This window comes from Mauremys reevesii, linkage group 2 (assembly GCF_016161935.1).
Source record: "Mauremys reevesii isolate NIE-2019 linkage group 2, ASM1616193v1, whole genome shotgun sequence".
NCBI classification, from domain to species: domain Eukaryota; kingdom Metazoa; phylum Chordata; order Testudines; family Geoemydidae; genus Mauremys; species Mauremys reevesii.
In genome coordinates, this window is record NC_052624.1 from 135,845,657 (window position 1) to 135,868,582 (window position 22,926).

Genomic DNA, 22,926 nt, shown 5'->3' on the forward strand with positions numbered 1-22,926 from the left:
TGGCCTGGAACTGTGAACTGTGAGCTGCGATCAGCCGAACCTGCGGACACTGCAGGTAAAGAAACCGTCCTGGGCTGCCAGCGGCTTTCTCTGACGGGCCATGTGCAAAAGGTTGCCAATCCCTGCCTTACAGCATGGTTTTAGTGAACTTGTACTTTTTCCTTTATTTTCTGCAAAATATATGCTTTAATTTAAAACATTTTAATTCCTATGGTTGCAAAGATAACTTTCCAAATATAAACCAATGCAAGGCTGTCTTATTGAGTTTGCAAGCAGAAACAGTAACTGTAAGAAAGATACGAACTAAATAAAAATAATAATAATTGGAGATATACCAATCTCCTAGAACTGGAAGGGACCTTGAAAGGCCATTGAGTCCTCCTGCCTTCACTAGCAGGACCAAGTACTGATTTTGCCCTAGATCCCTAAGTGGCCCCCTCAAGGATTGAACTCACAACCCTGGGTTTAGCAGGCCAATGCTCAAACCACTGAGCTATCCCTCCCCCCGTATCAGTTTATCTCAAACTGTGGGTTGGGACTCCAAAGTGGGTTGCGACCCCATTTTAATAGGGTCACCAGGGCTGGCGATAGACTTCCTAGGGCCTAGGGCCAAAGCCCAACCCCCAATGCCTGGGGCCGAAGCCTGAGGAATTCAGCCCAAAGCACTGGGGCTCATGCTTCGTCCCCTTCTCTCCCCGGAGTCAAGTAGTAATTTTGGTTGTCAAAAGGGGGTCACGGTGCAATGAACTTTGAGAACCCCTGAACAATATCAATTCATTTTGATGGTTTGTTAACTCAGGAATTTAGTGATAATTTAAATAGCAACACTAAAGTACTTCAACTGTTTCTTATCCTTTATTGAAACACCTAGTTTTCTTTATCGTTTGGTCTAAAACATTTAAAAATAATTCTTCTTCTTTGCCTTCATCTTGTTCTTTGTCTCCAAGAATTCCTGTTGAGTGAGTTTTCCAGGTGACACCAACCTTTTACATGTTCTCCTTCAGCATCCTGGACAACTTTTTTCTGGGTTGTCCTTGTGGTCTTAGTCCTGTAACTACTAGATCTAATGCCCTCTGACCACAGTGCCCTGTGTCTTGTCTCACATAACACAACCATCTCAGTTAATACTCCCTCAGCTTTTGAGTGATGGGGGCCACCTGCATCATGGCTTGTACTGTTTCACTTCATAGCCAATTACCTCTCGTCTTACCCAGAATCCACCTGAGCATCCTCATTTTGGCAATGTGAAGTAGTAGTAGTTTTCTCTTTCTTGATGGCCAGCATTCCTACATATACTTACCAATACTAATCAATCTCCTAGAACTGGAAGGGACCTCGAAAGGTCATTGAGTCCAGCCCCCTGCCTTCACTAGCAGGACCAATTTTTGCCCCAGATGGCCTCCTCAAGGATTGAACTCACAACCCTGGGTTTAGGAGGCCAATGCTCAAACCACTGAGCTATCCCTCCCTACTTACATCATGGCTGGCCTAATCAAGGTCTTATACACTTTGCTCTTTAGTTTACTTGACATAGTCTTATCGCAGAGAATTCCTGTCAACTCCCTCCATTGTGCCAACAACTCTTCATACAACTACCAACATTCACAGTCCCATCATAGCGCAACACTGAACACTGTTGCACACCAGATTCTCATTTTACTAGCCTCTCGTCCCTCTTAATGAAGCATCACCAGTATTGCCTCTGTTGTCGGCTGATTCATAAACCATTTTCTTTTAATGCAGCCCTCCATAATTTTAGATCCCTTATTTTAAAATAATATTTAAGGAAATTAGTGGTATTTTTTAAACATACAAATAACTAAAGATTCTACCAGCTACTTGACTTTTTGGGCTCTCAATGTAGGATTCCAGGAGAAGAGGAGATTTAGGAACATCTGAGTGGAAAGGTCTCTTTTTCCCCCATCCTTTATTTGCTCAATCTTGCCATCTGTCCCGGGTCTAGTACTCCCCTGTAAAACAGAACCCACCTCCCTGCTCTCAGTACCCTTCCTTATCGGAACTTGAACAGGGTTTAAGAGTTCAGCAACACCTTAAACATGTTTAACTTAAAGCATGTGAGTAGTTCCATCTGAATTCAATGGAACTACTTAAGTGCTTAAAGTTAAGCATGTGTTTAAATCACTTCACTTGAGTGTGGCTACAGTGTTCAGCAGTTTGCAGGATTGAGCCTGAAATGACCACTAGGTTTTTATAATAGAGTTATATATGCCTGTACAAGAATGATCCTATGAATCCTTTCATGTCAGTATCTTTATAGAAGCGTTACCTTTTTTGTGTATGCTACCAGATGTATAAAACTAACAAAAATAAACCATTGTTTTTAACTGCTATTTTTTTCTTCTCCTCATCCTTCTGGCAAACTGCTGCATCATTTCTAAAATTGTGACAAGCAAATGCACAAGCTATCACATAGCTGTAAAAGCAGATGCTTCAACCCATCACGGTCACAAACTCTGGCCAGGAGATTTAATAGCATCGCATTCTCTGGAAATGACTAATGGTCTCATGCTCTCAGTTTGCATGTAGACATCTGCTCAAGCAAAGACCCATCAAGTTCTTCTCAGAAGGTCAGTTGATCTCATGTTACTGATTTAAAAATCTCTACGAGTTGTGCTGGAATGTTTTTAATCACGTGAACACACCACTCAAAATTACAGCCATGACAAAGCAGAACATGATGTGGCAACTGGAGGATTATAAACACAAACAAAGAGTTAGTAATTACACAGCTTCAAGCCTTTGTAATTTTCCAACAACGATAATCACATCTGCCTTGAGCCTCTGCAGGCTTTGTGGACTAGAAGATGCCATTTAGGACCTACTACTCAAGTCAGTAGAGTTGAAAGTTACATTCCTATAGATCTATAAATTAAAACAACTAATATATCTATTATTGCAGTCTTTACAAAAAATCAAAATCCAGAGCTCAACAGAGAAGTAAATTCTAAGTAACAATTAGAAAGTCATCAGTTAGGAACTTTACAGAGTTTGATAAATATTACAACTAATCAACTAAGAGGCCTAAGAACATTTATTTCTGGGTATTATCAATAGTTATAAAACTTGAATAAATGAAAGCAAGTTTGTGAAGTTATATATAAGTAGAAGAGATCCTAGAAAGCGCACTTCTTCAAAGCCCCCTTTGCATAAATAAAACTAGATATTTAAAATATTACATCTGCAATTTCTTAATGCCAAAAGCTTACAGATGCAGACAAGTTTGACATCACATGAAAATCAGTTTTACATGTTATTCAGTTACAGATAACAAAAATGGCTTCCAGTCCCCCCCCCAAAATTAAATTTCAATATGTAAAATAAAAATAAGATAAATTACTTTGAAAAAGCACATTGATTTTAATGTATATTTCTAGAATTAAGGGTTATCATTAATCATTTTAATTATGTAATGTTAACAACTCTCACAGGCAAAAATTTCTAAAACTTCTATCATAAGGTGGTGCAATAGTATTATGTTTACTGTAATAAAGTATTACAGATTTGTGAACAGCATTGAATGTGGTATGTAGGAATCATTTAGTGCTAAGTAGAAACATCAAGTTTTAAACACCACTTAACTCAGACTGCACATTCTTAGTGATGTATCTGTCTAGTTTAGAAGGCTGATTATGTAGTCTAAGTATTTTCTCCTATGCTACTTGGAGCTCCCAATGCAATAATTAGGTATATTAAGATATTGAGAGTAATTTGTGTCAGCGGACTATGACAAAGCAAATGGAATAAATTTGTATTTGTGGCATAAATCAAACAGGGGGAGATGAGACAAACATCTTTCTTTTAACAGTTTCATAGAATTGCTTAGTTAGCAAGGAACAAGGCATATAGTCACCACCTAGAAATATATTCTGCCCTCACCCACGTGAACTATTAACATTCTTTGACCAAAACTCGTGGTTATTAATTTACTCACTATAAACAGTAAGTTTTCTAAAGCAATCTTTATAGTCTCTCTTCCTAATCAGTCCCACCACTGGGCATCCATGTGGGAGTTCTCCTTCACCGTATCTGACAAAAGCAGTCCTGAAGAAAGTCCTCTGGATTTCACCAGCACTTTACATTATAGTCACTATATTATCCATATTTCTTTAACACTAATGATCTGGCAGCACCTTTCCTCTCAGTGTCAGGAATTTTCTTTTTACATTGAAGTTAATGAAACTTACTGACCACTAGAAGAAAAGAGCAACATCTCCAAATCCAATCTCTCTAATTAATTACACCTCTCCCCAGTCCAAGCATATCACTACTGTCAAAGCTGTAAAGGCTCTGAATGGATGAATCCCATTAACAATGTACAATGTTTTGTAACTTTAACAGTTTGGATCAACTTTTGTCCTTGGCTTGAAAAAGTTTTGGAAAAATGAAGGCAAAATTATTACCTACAATCAATGGTAATTTGTATCAAGTGTATGTTCAGGTTAAGTCCAAAAAGACTACTTAGCAGTAAAGGATCAGGCTCCTATCTCAGTCTCTTTTGGCAGATGTAGTTACTTCTCAGGAAACCAGTTTTAATGGTTAATAAAGATAATGAATGCATAAAACTGAAATGTACTCAGTAACAATTTTTCCCATTAAATTCAGGTACAAATAGGACACATTTTGATCAGCATTGGTGCCAATGATGTTCATTCCCGATAGGTAATGAGATATGTGGAACATTTGATAACTATGATCTGTAGAAGTCAGTACTTCATTAAATGGTGCTATCTGAACTCTGAACATACTAATACTTGCAACCATTAAAACTGGCCCACCCTAGAGGAAAAGAAAACAATATTTGAGGAACAGCATCTTTTTGTGTTGAAACCTCTCTGTTGTGGACCAATGTTATTATTTTAAGCAAATTCTTACACATGCTTTCATCAAAGCAGATTTTTTTCATGATAAAAGAGTTGAAGAGTGCTTTTTCTAGAGTTCTTTTGTGTTGGTAAATGATAAACAAGAAATAGTATTTTTCAACTCACCTCATACAAGTGCCATAGTACAATCTCTTTATTGTGAAAGTGCAATTTATAAAAGTAGATTGTTACATAACAGCACTCAAAAACAAAACAATGTAAAACTTTAGAGCCTACTAGTACACTCAGTCCTACTTCTTGTTCAGCCAATCGCTAAGAGAAGCAAGTTTGTTTACATTTACAGGAGATAATGCTGCCTGCTTCTTATTTACAATGTCACCTGAAAGTGAGAACAGACATTCGCATGGCACTTTTGTAGCTGGCATTGCAAGGTATTTACATGCTAGATATGCTAAACATTCATATGTCCCTTCATGCTTTGGCCACCATTCCAGAGGACATGCTTCCATGCTGATGATGCTTGTTAAAAAAATAATGCATTAATTAAATTTGTGACTGAATTCCTTGGGGGAGAGTTGTATGTACCCTGCTTTGTGTTTTACCTGCATTCTGCCATATATTTCATGTTATAGCAGTCTCAGATGATGACCTAGCACATGTTGTTCATTTTAAGAACACTTTCACTGCAGATTTTACAAAATATAAAAAAAGGTACCAATGTGAGATTTCTAAAGATAACTACAGCACTTGACCCAAGATTTAAGAATCTGAAGTGCCTTCCAAAACTGATTGGGATGGGGTGAGAAGCATGCTTTCAGAAGTCTTAAAAGAGCAACACTCTGATGCGGAAACTATAGAACCCGAACCACTAAAAAAGAAAATCAACCTTCTGCTGGTGGCATCTGACTCAGATGATGAAAATGAACATACGTTGGTCTGTACTGCTTTGGATTGTTATCGAGCAGAACCCATCATCAGCATGGATGCATGTCCTTTGGAATGGTGGTTGAAGCATAAAGAGACATATGAATCTTTAGTGCATCTGGCATGTAAATATCTTGCAACACCAGCTACAACAGTGCCATGTGAATGCACGTTCTCACTTTCAGGGGAGATTTTTTTTTAATCGCTTGACAGCCCTAGTTATAAGTACAATAAATAGCTCTGAACAGTCCTGATCTACAAGTCTTTTCCTTTCTCATTTGGAGCCCAGCGCCGGAGGACGGGACTCTCCTGTTCAGGCTCCGCTGAGGGCACTGGCGTGCCATGTCAGTGTGTTGTTGCGGCCAGGATCCACTGACTGCAGCGGATCGTAGTGGGTGGGCCTGTGTCCCCCCCCACCCCCACACTCACACTCAGCTCCTCCCTCTCCCCAGGTCACTGCGGAAAAGGTCTGAGCCTAGACCCTAGTGTTGCTGCTGTCCCCGCCTGAGGGCTGGGACTCATTACATTAACCGTGTGCCTCTTCTGTGTTCCGCCCAAAACCCCAAAACCCAGAACCCGACTGAGACCGGATTGGGGAGTGTGGTGAGGCGGCCTGGCTCCCCCCTGAGAGCCCAGCCCAACCCCCAACCTATGGTGGTTGGTTCTCTGAGGACCTTTTTGCCCAGAATGTATGTGCGAAAAACTGAAGACACCTGAAAAAGGGGGCAGAGGAGAGAGAGAGAACCAGGAACAGTGGGCACCATCCCTGCCCCCCATTTAACGGGACGCCCAGACGATCTGCGAGACACCAGAAGAGCTGATGGAACAAATTGTATTGGAACAATTTGCATTTGCAGCGGGATTGCCCTGAACTGGAGTGTGCATTTGGCCGTCTCAAGATCACCGTGCCCGTGGTCATTGAGGGGACAGGTGGTGGCAGGAGAAGATTCCACTGCAGTGTATCCACGGAGATAACACAGCCTACCCAGCCCCAGACCACACTGACCATCGATGGGATCATCACCGGGGATGAAGGCTTGCACCTGGGGCGGACTGGCCCGACTTCCCACCGTGTTGCGCCGCCTTGAGGAGTAGCCCGCGCAGGCCACGCCGCCAAGGGGAGAGGGGACCCCCCCCCCCCTACCAGAGGGAGGTGGAGGACGTCTCCCGAGGAGGAGAGGGGGAAGAACCACAACAACAGATTTTGCCAGGACCCCCCACCCCCCCTAAACTGGCCCACGATGTCCCCAGCGCTGGGCACCTCGGCACGACAAGGCGCTGGGATCATCCTGGGGCGTCTTTCTGGCCCGGGTGTACCAGAAGTAAGGACTATTGCATGCGTGCCGCGCGTGCTGCCCCCTGCCGCCTGCCCCCCTAAGGCACCGGACCAATTTCACGTCCCGGGCTGCTCAAACAAGTTTCGCGAAATCTGGGGGTCAACAACTGCCTCTGTGGTCTCTTACAGTATGTGCTCAAACTTCAGAGCGCCAGGACACGCAAGCCCAGACTATAACCTCGGCGCCCAGGACTTTGGGTATTACTCCTCCTCCCCAGCTCCAACAGACCCGTGCCTCCTGCGCGCTTTTTCCCACACCTTACGACCAACCGACACACCTCACCTCCCTGGTATACGGAAGGAGGGCCACTACATCACACCCTAGACCTAAAGTAGGGATATTTGCCCTTCGGCTCCACGGGGGCCCGCCAGTAAAACCCCTGATCGCAGGGGTCCAGGGCATCGCAACTGCCCCCGCCCGACCGGCGCCAGCCAGGTGCGGCAGTTTCTAGGCTTGGCCAGTTATTATGGTTCATGCCCACGGCAGGTGAACTGGACTACTGAGTGCGGAGGGCCTTTTTCGGACTCTTAGACCTCTGCAGCAGCGAGCCCCAGCCCTTGTAAACCACCTTTACCCAGCGCTTATCTATCAGAAGTGTCCCCTCACCTTTGGTCACACCCATTCCGCGCTTCCAGTGGGCGGAGCCCACCACCTGTTGTTCCCCCCCAAGTCAGGGGGCGGGACAGGAAGTATAAAAGCCCGCCGACATGGACGGACCCGAGCCTCCCGCAGGCAAGGTACGGACGGACCGACACGGAGCCTTCCGAGGAGAGCTGCCCGAGCGCCCCAGACCCGAGTCCGAGGAGCAGCCCGACGAGGAGAGCCCCCGGCACGAGCTGCTCGGCTCCTGCTACAGGACCTGAGGACCTGAGTCCTGAACAACTTTCTTGCTGCTCAGCCTGCAGTGGGATCTGAGCTCCTGGATTCACTGCTCAGCTCCGGCTGCAGGACCCTGACTGAGGGCTGGGACTCATTGCATTAACTGTGTGCCTTCTGTTAAACCTTCAGAACCCGGAGACTGATTGGGACTACAAATAGCCATGCTATTTAATTTAGACATTTCATAATTGGATATAGTACTGGTCCTCAGTTCAAAAAGTCGGTGTACTGCTCCTAAATTAAACTCTGTATGAACATCTTCATTAGGTGTAGAAACCAAGCGAGTGCCTATTTATTTGGTATAAGTAATATAAATTTCCTTTCCTCTTTTACCTTGTGAATCTTTCCTGGAACTAAGGGCATCAGAGGATATGTATACCTTAGCTGACCTAATCTGGGACATCATATTGACTAAAGCCTATTTTTTCTGGTAGCTGAAGACTCTGAGTCCTGTATCCAAAGTTTCCGGTTATCCACTGGAAGATTCTGAATGTGGGTTCCACTTGCTGATGAACAATTTGTCAGCTTAACCAATCCACACTCTCATTCAGACACTCTAGTGTCTGTATCCCTTACGGACTGCACATCCATTTCATACTCAAAACAATATGACTTTTTTGGTTAGAGAAGTTTCTTTTGCTTTTCTTCATGGTTTCCAGGAGATAACTGTAGTATTTTATTACATGATTAGCATTTGATGATCCTGGATGTGTTTTTCAGGGGACTGTACTGCAGATCTGATGGTATAGTACATGAGACTCTGTACCTTCCCTGTTTCAACCAAACATATATTCATGTTTGATCCGTGTACCAATATGCTCCCTGGCTTACTCGTTAACGCTGGCATTTGTTGCGCTTATTTTCTCTCTACGATTGGTAAGGGAATATCATGTCTCAGGAAAGCTCCTGAAAACTACTACTCCTGTAAAATGAAGAACTTGCCTGGCATTGCTAGTTGAGAGTCAAATCTTTCTAAAGCAGATGATCAAGCTGTTAGTGTTATTCTTTCAAGTTGTTTTACAATACTGGGGAAAACTTATCTTGGCCTGTGGCTAGAGATGATTTTCTACAATTCCATGACTTGATTTGGGGATATTTTGACTTTCCTCTGATGGCTTTCTCAAAACTGATAATTAAACTGTAATTTAAAATTTCTTGGAGAGAATCCTATCCTCTAGATCCTCAACACACGTAGCTTGCTCTAATCCATGTAAGACTTTCTGATAGATGAGCTACATAAATTCCAGTTTAAATGTTTTGCGCATTTCAGCTACCATCCCATATGTCTGCAAACAGACCTACTTTTTGGAGCAAATTTTGATGGGCCAGCCCTTACATAAAAGATTGCTTTAGACCACTGGTTCCACATGCCTCCAGTATCTCTTAGATATAGTCGATCCTCTAGTCCAGGATTGCCAAGGAGGAGGAGGATCAATAATACAAGGCTCCTAGTATTGAGTTAATTTTAAAAATAATGTGTAATATGACACTGAAGCCAAATGTTATTCATTTGAAGTCCTGATTCTGCCAAATCACAAAATAAACATTTCAGTGTCAATATATAAAACACCAAACTGGACAGTCTTTATGCAAAAGAATAATTGGATGCAAATCAGACATCAAGACTTATAACATTCAAAAACCAGTAGGAGAGCACTTCAATCTCCCTGGACACTCAATAGCAGACTTAAAAGTGGCCATTCTTCAACAAAAAAAACTTCAAAAAACAGACTTCAGTGAGAAACTGCAGGACTGGAATTAATTTGCAAACTGGACACCATCAAATTAGGTCTGAATAAAGACTGGGAGTGGATGTGTCACTACAAAAAGTAATTTCCCCTCTGCTGATACTCACACCTTCTTATCAACTGTTGACTTGTCAACTGAGAATAGGCCACTTCCATCTTAATTGAATTGGCCTTGTTAGCACTCACCCCCTGCTTGGCCTTATTAGCACCGACCCCTGACTTGGTAAGGCAACTCCCATCTTTTCATGCGCTGTACATACATATACACACACATATATACACATACACACACACACACATATATACACTGCTTACTGTATTTTTCACTCCATGCATCTGATGAAATGTGAAACCATTAGAAACTTGATTTTTATATATCCACAATATGATATTTGCTCTACTGTACTGTATTTTAGTATGTGTTTGTTTACAAAATGTATAGAAATTGTGCTTCCTTGAACAAAAGTGGTAACAAACAACACAGGCAACTCCCTTGTTGCAGAACCCTAATATCAGATACCTCTATCTATCTCTCCCCTCCCCCAGGCCTCGCTAATGTTTCACTGGCTCAAACTCTATGCGAGTTTTCCACACTTTTCACCTGGGAGACCCCTAGTCGAAGGCTGCTCACCAAGCTCACATGATTTTGAACGGTGAGTGGGGCATCTATCTTCCTTTTGTGAAGTTGCTCCTCAACAGAGAACACTCAGATCTTCAACTGCCAGACAAAGAAGAGTGCTTTAACTCCCCAAATACCCATAATAACTCTGACATTAGTTATTGCATGGCTTTTTCAGCTCTTTGTATGGGGAATTTTATACTTCAATGCCCCTTAATGTGCAAGCCATTAGCAACTTTTGCCATAACAGTATTATCATCATCATATGTTACGGCCATATAATCAAACCAGTCATTCTGCCTTGTATACATTTAGTGATATGGTCACGTGCCCAGGCACTTGGCCATATCAAATGAATAAGGCTTCCAAGCATTTGGTGTAATTACTGAAAATGAGCAACCAATTATTCAAATATCTAAATCTGTGCATTGAATTAAATCTCCAAAAGAATAAACACATTATACTTTATTACTTACTATCAAACACAGGGGAACATCTATTATTCTATTTATGCAAATGCCATGTTTGGAGTAATTATTTATAGTACATAACACTTAGAGGTCTCAACTGAGATTGGAATCCTGTTGTTCTATGTATTGAGCAAACACATAGTAAGAGACAGTCCATGCCCTAAAAAGCTTAAGTCTGAATAAACAAGGCAGATAGTGAGGGAGAGGGGAAACCAAGTCATAGATAGATCAAGTAATTTGCCCATGTCACACAAAAATTCAGTGGCAGAGCCAGAAATGTAACCCAAGTCTCCTGACTCACAACCTAGTGCCCTAGCCACTGGACCACGTTACCTCTCAATAATAAACATATCCCTATTTTTGGTACAATTGAAGCTTTCAGTGATATGGGCAGTTATATTTCAAATACTTTTTGAAGCACAGCTGTGTTTAAACATCTTGAGCAGAAAGCAATTGTAGCATATTTCATAGACTCATAAAAGTGGAGGGCTGGAAGGGACCTCGAGAAGTCATTAAGTCTAGCCCCCTATGCTGAGTGAGGACCACATAAACCTAGACCATTCCTGACAGATGTTAATATTCTTGTGACTTTTTTAGAAAGATGTTATTGAAACTGCTAACAGAGGATAAAATACTAGGTAACTTGAGCATAGGTATCTTGACTATTAGAAGGTGGTTGTCATGGCTACTGGCTTGCAGAAGCTGCTATACACAGTCCTTTTGGGGAGTAAAAGTTAGTTGCCTGTAAGATCATTTTAAATAAAATAATACATGACAGCTCAACTGGAGAAGGGAGAGTTGTGAGTGGGGCAAAATATATAAAAAATTAGAAACACAGCAGGCCACATAATTCTTAAGAATCTGGGATGTGATTTTCAAAAGTGCTCAGCACTGGCCTAACATTTCTCTCCTGGAAGTCAATGATAATCACTGACTACTTTTGAAAATCCCACCTTTAGTGTTTAAATTTGGAGTGGACTGAATATGACAGTGAAAAATATCTTCAGAGTCCTTGTTCTATGGGCACTTGGCCCATGCAGAAATGCCACTACCCTCTTTCTCAAATGTAGCGAGCATTTACACCAAAGTTACTCCATTACCTCCCAATTCATTTCAAAATCCATTTCAAAACTGCCCCTTTTAAACCTCTACAATGAATTGCTCCAATCTACCAAATAAACCTCTCTACTTCTTTCTGTTCAACTAGAAATTATCTACTTTTTGACTGTCCACACAATCTTAGCACTGTTGGTGCAAGAGCTTTCTCGGGAGCCAAAAAATCTTACCGAGTTATAGGTGAAACCGTGTTATATTGAACTTGCTTTGATCCACCGGAGTGAACAGCCCCTCCTTCACCCTGGAGCACTGCTTTACTGCATTATATCCAAATTCATGTTATATCGGGTCGTGTTATATCGGGGTAGAGGTGTATAACATAAAACTAATATAACCATGTGATAGAACTAAAATATGTGTTTTTCCCCTGTACATGCTCAGTAGTTATTTTCAAATGTTGATCTAAAATTTATTCGTTAGGCTAAATGCCCAGAAAAATCCACTGTTAAAAATGATGCCCTTTTTGCCAAGACAAAAAGGCAAATCAAACCAGAAAAACTCCTTTTTGTCCCCTCCCCCCACTTCTATAAACACCTGAGTCTTTTTTAAAATATAAAAACAGTTCCCAGTCTGAGAATTTATAAAGCAGAAAACAACTGGGAAATTCATGTTACTGAGTTCAGTTCAAGGGAAAGAAAAGGGAAAACAAATATTGCACTTCAGCCTGGAGGGATATGTTAGGTATAGACGGAGGCTGCAAGTGGGGGTTGGCACAGAGCTGTAATTCCCAGTTTGTTGATTACACCAGATTTCCAACCCTTTTGTTCCACTGGAGAGGCACAAAGGGTGGGGACCAGGATCTGGGCCAATGAATTCAAGGGGTGTTCCAGGAATTCATTATGGAAGGAGTGGGCCCTATTAATATTAATGTTTTGTTTCAAGTTCTCTCTTCTGAAATGTTTGCTAACTAAAGCATCAGTTTACAAAACTCTAACAGGTTAAACATTAATTTTTACAGCGTTATCTCTTATCTAATAGCCAAGGCCGCCTTACAACAAATTCTGAACTCCATATGCTTTCCATATCCTTCTAGCTTCCTTTGCATATTGGTAACATCAGATTAATCAAAAAGTTTCAGAGTAACTAGTTAAATCAATTATTTTTCACTGGTGTTAAAACAACAGAGATGGAAAATAATCTCTCTGATCAAAGTGTTCCATTCCCCTGTGCAGGATAGAGTCCCCTCATAAGACTGACATGATATAATGAAAAAAATCACACTTTTGTTTAACGCCCCCCACCGAGTTTTGTGTTACCCATATTATTCCTTCTTTGTATTGTAAATATAACCAAATTTTAATAAAAGTACCAGCTAAAGTGTTTTTAATAAAAAGAAACTAAATCAATACTTTAAAATAAAGACTATCAATAACCAATTACGACTCCACTTTTAAAATAACCATGTTACACAGAGTTACAATATTTTTAAATCATATATTTACCAAAGCCCAAATCCTGCGATCGGATGTGTGTGGGCGAACCAATGTGTTTGCACTGAACCCCAATCATATCACCAGTGATCCGCATGAGGAGAGGAGTTTGCCACATCCAATTGCAGAATCAGGTACTAATAAGCTATTGTCCTGTACTAGACAAGTAGAAATAGATATTTTATACTATAGATATTTTTCCATAAATCTTGAAAAAAATAACTACTGTATTTGTATCCAGATGCATCAGTTGGAATGATAAATTCAAACCCTATGTGAATCTAGAGTTCTGGCTCTTACAATTCCTTAAAATGTGCCATGGCTGCACAATATTGTTTTTGAAAAGCTGGAAGTCTTTAAGCAAATTTCTGCCACCTTCATGTGTTTTTAAAACTTTTGATTGACACAGAGCATTGTGTAATTTGTGGAGTCTCAAACTGCTCCTTTGGTCATACTTTGGAGTCAATATTTTTCACTAATATCATGATACTTAATATAATCTCAAAGTGGAGAGATAGTTTGGCTTTCAAAAAACACCACTCCCTCCCTCTCCCCCCAGAGCAGAAACTTTGCTGCAGCCTGATTTACACATAAAAGTGTATTGTCTCTGAAGAAAAAAAAGCATTTCCCGACAGACAGCCTAGATGTTACTTCCTAAAGGGTTACTGGTTTCAACATGTTTTGGCAGCCCACACAATGTTAAATCCAATGCATTTATTATTCATATTTTCCTATTCCCTTTAAGGAATTCAAACTCACTTATTCCTGGAATATACTGAAGATTTGTTTAACTTCATACTTCTCTTTAAACACATTTTAACTGGAATATTAATAATATCTGCATTTAACATATATGTAGCTAAATAAGTCATTCCATTTATTTACACTGGAACATGCTGCATTATATTGTTACATTTTCATTAAACTAGTTGCTTCTAAAACTAAATTTTAGATCAGCAGCTCTCTCAGTATGTCTCCTGTGATTTTACAATTTAATTTAAACAAACAGAGCAGATCATAGAAAGAAAGTATTCCACAGGCATGCCTCACAGGAACACGGTGCCCTATCTAGCAGTATGAATTATGGATCTATCAATAACAGGCTCTACAAAAGTTATTTGTGTCTCTGACATTTGAGGCTTATGTTGTTTTCAGGATGATGGCTGAGAGGAATGATTTATTAGAAATCTTAAATTATTGTGTCATTCACTTTTTTTAACTTAAAAAATACATTAGCACTTATATAGCATTCTGCAACAAAAAATCTCTCTAAAAACATTAATTAATTCCCAACATTGCTGTGAGCTAAGTATCCTTAGGTCCATTTCAAAGATGGGAAACTGAGACAGACTTGCTGAGTCTTGCTATAATCACAGAGCAGGTTTGAGTTAGAGTTGGGATCAGAATTCAGGAGTTCCAGGATCTTATTCTTATGCTACTTCAAAATATATAGTTCTATATGAAAAAGCTATGAAAGTAAATTACAGTACCTTTTACTTTGTCCAAAGTCCTCACCTTCCGACATTTCAGATTAAAAAAAAAAATCTACACCAAACTAGTTAATCCAGACAAAGATTTTCAATTCTTTTTGTTTTAAAAGAAAAACAGCCCAGGACTCTGCTTTGTGTGCTTCTGAGTAAAGTGCTTCTTGTTCAGAGAGTATGTGTTTACACACATCCTAAGCAACTGCTTGTCTTGAATGAAGTTCAGAGTGTTCTATTTTGACTGGCTAATTCTATAAATAAACAGGTTACATCTTACTACAAGTACTGTGACACACTGTTAAGTTTCAAGCACAGCCCAAAAGCCAAATATTTTTTTATGGTCATGTGAGAAGGAATCACCAGCCAGTAATTAACCTTTATTTGCCTGACTTCACTGAAGCTCCTCTGCTTCGTCTCTGCTTTTCTTGGCTGTAACTAAGCACAAACCAAAATGATAGAAAGCTACAGTACGTGGAGTTTACCAGGAATGTCATAGTCTAAAAAATCATATAGAAAATACTGTGTAGTTGGTTAGAAAAAAGGTATACTGTAACATCTAAAAACTTTTTTTACTGGCGGTCTCTACCACACAGTTGGCAGACATAACATACTGCTATTTTTTCCCTCCTACATCTAGAAATGTCATGAGACACTAGCAGTTCATCAAGGAAAGTGTACTGGAAGATCTATATTTCCAGTTAGGATTCATTTCCTTCTTGTGTTGTGAGCATGAGTTCCTTGATTCTGTGTGCCCCCAACTTTTCAGCCAGTTTCTGCTTCCTTCCCCCTTCCAAGTCTTCCACACTGTTCCTCTCCTCGGTCCTCAGCTAGCCAACTCTTCCTTCCAACCCACACTCCTTCCTTCCTCCCTTTGTTACAGATGTTGAGGGTCTAGCAGGCATGGGTGGTTACTGCACCCCAAAACCCCAATTTAATTGTATACACCTGCTAGTAAAAGTGATGCTGCCTTACACACCAGATCTGTTCCCTATGAATATTCAGTCATACCTGCTTCCTTCAATGACCAAGTGTACTGCTTTTGGCTCCTGTTAGCCCAGGGGTCGGCAAACTTTCAGAAGTGCTGTGCCGAGTCTTCATTTATTCACTCTGATTTAAGGTTTCGTGTGCCAATAATACATTTTAATGTTTTTAGAAGGTCTCTTTCTATAAATCTATAATATATAACTAAACTATTGTTGTATGTAAAGTAAATAAGGTTTTTAAAATGTTTAAGAAGCTTCATTTAAAATTAAATTAAAATGCAGAGCTGCCAGGACCCAGGCAGTGTGAGTGCCACTGAAAATCAGCTCACATGCCTACCCCTGTGTTAGCCTAAGATAGAGGGAGCTGGATTCCATTCTGGCTTGCAATTCTTCATAAAATTGTTAACTATGTTCCCTAATCTTCTTTAATTAATTGTGATATGCAATACAGAAAAGAAGCTAGTTTGACTTTGAGATCCCAGACTGAGCTTGCAGGCTTATCAGTTATCAAAAAGAACTTGTTTTTCTTATATAGAACATGTGTGTGTACACCTGCCTGCCCATCCACCTAATTAAATTAACATTAAGATTGTAAAGTCAAGCACTCCAAAATTAGGAAATGCCAGAATCAAGGTTGCTGCACATCTTTAATTCCTGCCTTGTGCACATGCATTATGATATGATCTTTAATTACATGAACATATAGTATTTTTTCCACGTGACCTCTGCCTGAGTCAGTGCACAGGATGGATGTTGCTCACTTAATGATCAGCTATTCAATATTTTGTTTTATCCTCATTGTTTAATATGTGGCCTTAGGCTTTATTTACTGCACACTACTCAAACACAGCTCTGAAGACAATTATTAATTTCCTCCTGGGCTTTTCTTTGGTGATCATCACTATATTATCTCAGTGCTTCACAAACAATGTATCTTTCCAACACCCCTGTTAGAGTTATTATCCCCATTTTACACATGTGGACCTGAGCCACTGAGAGATTATGGTCAAAGGTGTCCACTAATTTTGAATGCCCAATCTGAGATGCCTTGGACCTCATTTGTTGGGGTACTTAGCATTATATAGCACTTTGTATGTTCAAAGCACAGCTCCCCCTGACTTCAGGAGGAACTGTGAGTACTCAGCACTTCTGCAAATCAGACCCAGGGTATGAAATCAAGCATGCAGGAAAATTATCCTTTGTGACCCCACACTGAAAAGTTTGGTTTAAGTGACTTGCTTAGCATCATATAGGAATTTTGTGGCAGAGAATCCAGTTCTCCAAGGCAGCATTCAATTGCTTTAACTATAAAACCATCCTTTCTCTCCCTGATTCATTCAATATACACCTTCCCAACTTCTGTAACAATGAGGCTAGGGTCCTACAAACAACCGTCTCCTTTACACTCATTCATCCCCAAAGCAGCTTTTTAAATAAATTTAACAGATAGTGTTTATTTTTAAGCATTTTTTCCTTCATTTAAATTTTCATAGTTGTGGGAAATTATGGGAGGGGATCAGACAATCATTTGACACAGCTTAAAAAAAATAAAGCTTTATAGCCATTAAAAAACAAATTGTCAACATCTTGTCAAAACAAAGTAAATATTCTTAAATCAAACTCTAATAAGTTCTCAAGCAGCATTTTTAATAGCAAACAGAAAAATCAAAAAATCCATCATCATGTGGTATAATATTGATACCACATGGCTCATCAACTGGCGTGGACCTTTATATCCACCACACAATTCACAATCTACCTAGCCAATATTACACTGCAGTTTCTTTCCGTATTATAGCAGAAGTGAGTTTTGAAGATGGACTTAAGAAAAGGTAAGGAGTTGGCTTTATGGACTTTGACTAGGAGCTTTCCCCGCTCAAGTAATATGGAAGGAACCAGGAAAGTGCTTATTTGAGAAGCAGGCAATCAATGCTGGCATCACAGGTAGGAACTGACCTGACAAAAAGTTAACAGGTTGGATAGGTAGGATGGAACTAAATTGTGATGAGCTTTGAAACCAAGGACAATACATTTTTGTTTGAGATGGAAGAGTGGGAGCCAAGGGAAGGACGTAAAGGGTATATGTGATGTAGTCAGGGCAACAAGACAAATTTTGAAAGGTGATGAAAACTTGGACAAGAATTACAATACTAAATCATCAAGTAAATTTCCCAAGCCTTTATTAGCATGATTGTCAAGTAATTTCATATCAATTTCACTATTTTTAATAATTTTATTTTAAATCACAATGCATTTCCAGCAAGACCAGGCCAGTGCCATAAAGCTCTGGGTGGCAGTACAAAGTGTGTACTACTATGACCAAGGATTCATTATGTGACAGGGAAAAGAAACATTTCATCCTGAAAATTTACTGGTTTGGCACCAGTGACATTTTGGGCTACTAGAGAGCCAGATAAAGAATTTTACTGTTACAAACATAGCAAAAGTGAGAGAGAGAGAGAGAGAGAGAGAACACATTCACTCATGTGTGGGACAGTTGTTGAATAACTGCCTTCTACATAGACCCAGATAATATCTGACACATATAAGTTTGAATGCATGTTATTAAAATAAATTTTGTTTCCATTTCACACAAGAGATGAGTCACATCAGGGTTGTTGTTCCTCCCTCCACAGGGTGAAGGTGACAGGCGGCAGGACTGGATCACATGGGCTGTGATTTGGAATGCATTCCCAGTTCTAGAGGATGAGCAGCAGGCTGGTAGTAAATATGCATAATCACTGTGTTGCCATACCAATTGTCAGTGCTGGCAAGATTGTCAAATATGAGTTCCATTTAACAGTTCTTTTCTTCCATAGTTCAAATCTATGGAATTTCCCCATCTCTACCTGACAAACTGCACAAGCAAGACACACAGGCATACTCGCCACACACCTTTAGTTTCATGACATTCCAATGGTATTGAATCTGCACAGGAAAGCCAGGCAAGGTATGGAACATGCTCATGGAATGTGTAGCATTCTTTTCTAATTTGTCTACAACTTAGTTGTGGAAAATAGGATCTACGTCTGTTACAATTGCCTTAATTTTCTGGTTATTTATATTTAACTAGTAGTATATACTGCTTCTGTATACAGAAGGTTATTTATACATTTCATGAATCATCTTACAATGACTCTACATTACTCAGATTGCCATTAGGATATTATTTTATTCTGTAAGGTTCTGTTTCTGTAAGGATTAGGTAAGCATGAAGGGTATAGTTGGTACAATTTATTAAATACAGTAGAAACTGCACAGAATAATATTCCTACAAGATTATCAATTTATAATGATTTCTCCCTACCTTGTTGAGACTTTGTTTTGCAAGTTATATTTATTCTGTTAAAAAGCAGAGGAGGGAAATATGAGGAATCTCTAACAACAATATTTATTAAAGATGTATATCTAAGGAATTGAGATAGGAGCTTAAATCAATCTTGATGTCAATTTTGTATACTGAATAAGCATATTTTCCATGTTCCCTTATAGTCTTCTCCTTGTGCTGTTCAGTGTGACAGCCTTCTCAAGGTATTGGTAATCATAACTAAAAAGCCAAACTACTGTTTGATAGGGCCACATAGTGTTTATTTTAAAACATACATGCACAGAAATCTATACTTTAGTATAGATTTGCCCCATGATGATAGTCTGTATTGTCCAGCAAGACAGGAGGGACATAAGAAATCCTTTCAGTGTCTGGCAACAAAGAACCAAGGTATCTTAAACTCTATACACAAAGATGGATTTCACTATTTGAACTGATCACGTGCACTGAGTGCAGTTCTTGAAGCCTGTCCCACAGCCAGATCCACACAAATTTAGATTTAATTGTTAAGTAGAGAAGGATTTGAAATAAGAACTTCTGCTGTGACTGTGCACACAGTGATGTGAAAGCAACAGAGAGATCTGCCAGCAGATTCACCACATGGATCAATTTTTCCATATGAATACAGAAAAACACTTGCCTAACTCAATGGACTACTCAGATGAATAAAGAAACAAGAATTAGGTCTTTAATGTACAGCACGACTTTTATGAGCTATGAATAAATCCCATAAGTTTGGGTGAATGAAAAAAGTCATGTACATAACTTCGTATTTTTAAAGATATAATAAAACCTAATCTGATTTAAGGAACAATCATATGGTATAGTAACTGCTCTGCTAAACCCAATTTAAATCATACAGTTCTCATAAAGAGAATTGCAAATTTAAACCTTATAGTTTTATAGATATGGATTATACTGGGGCTACTTTCAAAAGAGCCTAATGATGACTAGCAGCAGGAATAATGACAGCAAACACTGCAAAGTAAAATACTTTGTATTTGTTTACTGAAGTAATAACCTGGACATAATCTTTCCCTAATATAACAGTAAAGATGAAAAGGTTTTGTGTATATTCTATATTCATACTTTTCCAATAAAATGATATTTCACAAACTTTTACTACTTTCAGAATAGTCCTTTCAACTTTAAAGCTGCATAATAGCTCCTTACAGCATTAATGTCAGAAGTTAGGATTTCTCATCATTTGAAACCAAGTCTAAATGTAAATGTACATTCCCCTTTTTAATGAACTGGAAATGTCTATTTTTTACTAAAAGAAAATACATCAACTAAAGATAAATACAACCCAATATTCCATGAACATTATTACCCAAATAATTATTTTCCAAATAATTTTCATTTATTTTTATATCTAGTACAACATAAAATATGCAAGTTCACACTGCTTACATTAGAAGAGTCTATTATAGCAACTTCTGTGTAACACTGCAAACTTGCTGAAGGATATATGCTGTATGTATAACTTATATTCTAACCAGGGGCGGCTCTATGTTTTTTGCTGCCCCAAGCACAGCAGGCAGGTGGCTTTCGGCGGTGCGCCTGCAGGCGGTGCGCCGGTCACGCGGATTCGGCGGTGCGCCTGCGGGCGGTGCGCCGGTCACGCGGATTCGGCGTCCCCGAAGCCACGGGACCAGCGGACCTCCTGCAGGTGCACCACCGAAAGCTGCCTGCCTGCTGCCCTCACAGCGACCGTCAGGCTGCCCCAGGCATGTGCTTGCTGCGCTGATTCTAACCCTTTAAGCTGTTCTGTGTGGCACCCCACTGACTTAAAAATGTATGGGCAAGACTGTACATGCCGAACTTTGAAAATCTTCCCACAGTCTATACTGTGTGTACAGAATTTCTGATATGTCGCCGCCAATGTGATTTACATAAGTATTGTCACATTAGCTAAGGCCCTGATCCAACAAGTTATGTGAGGGCAGACGCCTTGCACATACACAAAATATACTTTTATACGTTTACTATAAAAACACAGACTTGTTTATATATTCACACTTTGTGTATACACATACACAATTACTGTTTTTTCATAAACCAGTTTTAAAGATGGTATTTTTTTACTTTATTTTATTTAAAATTTGACAAAAAATTGTATACCAAAAAAATCTGTTTATATTTAGCTACAGGAATAATCAGATAGAAGCATCCTTGTCTAACAGTTAGACCAGTGCACTTTCGCTTAATTCTCTGAAAGCGGGATGTTTTGCATAATAGCAAATGAAAAAAAACATTCTATACAACAGTTCATGAAACTCTTTAGAGAGCCAGCCAAAATAAGCTGTAATGAAAAATTCTCATCTCCAAATGGAATTCTACAAGTTGTGTTCCTTCTCCATACCTGGAGGAAATAACCTCATTTTTAAAACAGGTTTAAAAAACATGAGCTAAACATTTAGAAAAGATCCATTCAGGTTGGATGGCAAAAATCATATGCGCAATATTAAAACAGCCACAGACAGAGTTAAAGCACATGCAACAAATATTTAGTCCTCCGAGTAAAGCACACAAGTCACATTTTTGTTAAGGAAACATACAAAAATGGAACATGGTGGAGGCATGGCTGTCAGTAGACACCTACACCTGATTTGTAAGCCATGGACTGTCATTATGTGTAGTTAGCGTCTCACTATGAGGCACACATGCTAGCTCATTTTTGTGAAACACAGAGCACTCTGTTTTTTGCATATAAGCTGTAGAAAGAATATGAGAGTCAGAAAACACTTCAGAGAGTAAAAAGCAAACAATCACATTCCTAGATGTGTCAAAGGAGCACATCTTCCTCAGATACAAATATCAGAGATCAGGGGTCGGCAACCTTTCAGAAGTGCTGTGCCGAGTCTTCATTTATTCACCCTAATGTAAGGTTTCGCATGCCAGTAATACATTTTAACGTTTTTAGAAGGTCTCTTTCTAGAAGTCTATAATATATAACTAAACTATTGTTGTATGTAAAGTAAATAAAGTTCTTAAAATGTTTAAGAAGTTTCATTTAAAATTAAATTAAAATGCAGAGCCCCCCGGATCGGTGCAGTGTGAGTGCCACTGAAAGTCAGCTCGTGTGCCAAAGGTGGCACACGTGCAATAGGTTGCCTACCCCGTCATAGATCATGGCGAATGTATGTGACAAAGTGAGAGAGGATCTAGATAGAGTGCCAGGAGTCCTTACCACTAAGGGTGAAAATCTCAACTGCCCTGGGACTTTCTTGGCCATTGAAACAAATGTGTGCGGAGGGGGCTTGGGGGGGAGAGTGGGAAGAATCACCTTGAATCACATTGAGAAATTAATTTAGAAACTGGTCAAAGGAATTCAGTGCCATTCATATTTTCAAGGCATTATTTCCTGTTGTGTGAAACTGTAAGAGCTTTTTTCCTCACAAAGCCCATCTTCTATATATCCTGAAGTCTATAGACTGTACATATATACCACTTTACCCATTATTATCTGCAACTCAAGCTAATTACATGAATTATAAATTACTGACTGGGCCAGGCAGGCAAATAAATGACAGACACATGGGATGGGTTTAATCAGCAGGCTGCAACGTTATTAATTATACACTGGGATTGGCACTACAATGATCACTCCTCACTCTTACATACCAGGCATTTTAATAGGTTCCCAGGGCTCCAACCTCACAAACAAAACAATAACTTGGGGTAGACGCTCCCTGACCTACCTCATGGACTCAGCTTAATTATAAAACCTCTCTCCCCATCCCTGTGTAAGGGTGTGTGTGTGT

At 39.6% G+C, this 22,926-nt stretch overlaps 1 protein-coding gene across 3 annotated transcripts in view; it reads right to left on the reverse strand.

Moving 5' to 3' along the window:
* Positions 1–22,926, reverse strand: part of RETREG1 (reticulophagy regulator 1) — a 103,818-nt gene that overhangs the window by 32,637 nt on the left and 48,255 nt on the right. Inside the window, exon 1 of one of the 3 annotated variants that reach the window (XM_039527608.1) lies at positions 14,855–15,122. The exons of the other annotated variants lie outside the window; for them this stretch is intronic. Coding sequence (XP_039383542.1) covers positions 14,855–14,889 — 35 coding nt within the window. The 5' untranslated portion in view covers positions 14,890–15,122. Of the gene's footprint in view, positions 1–14,854; positions 15,123–22,926 lie in introns of those variants that run through there. 3 annotated transcript variants of the gene reach the window in all.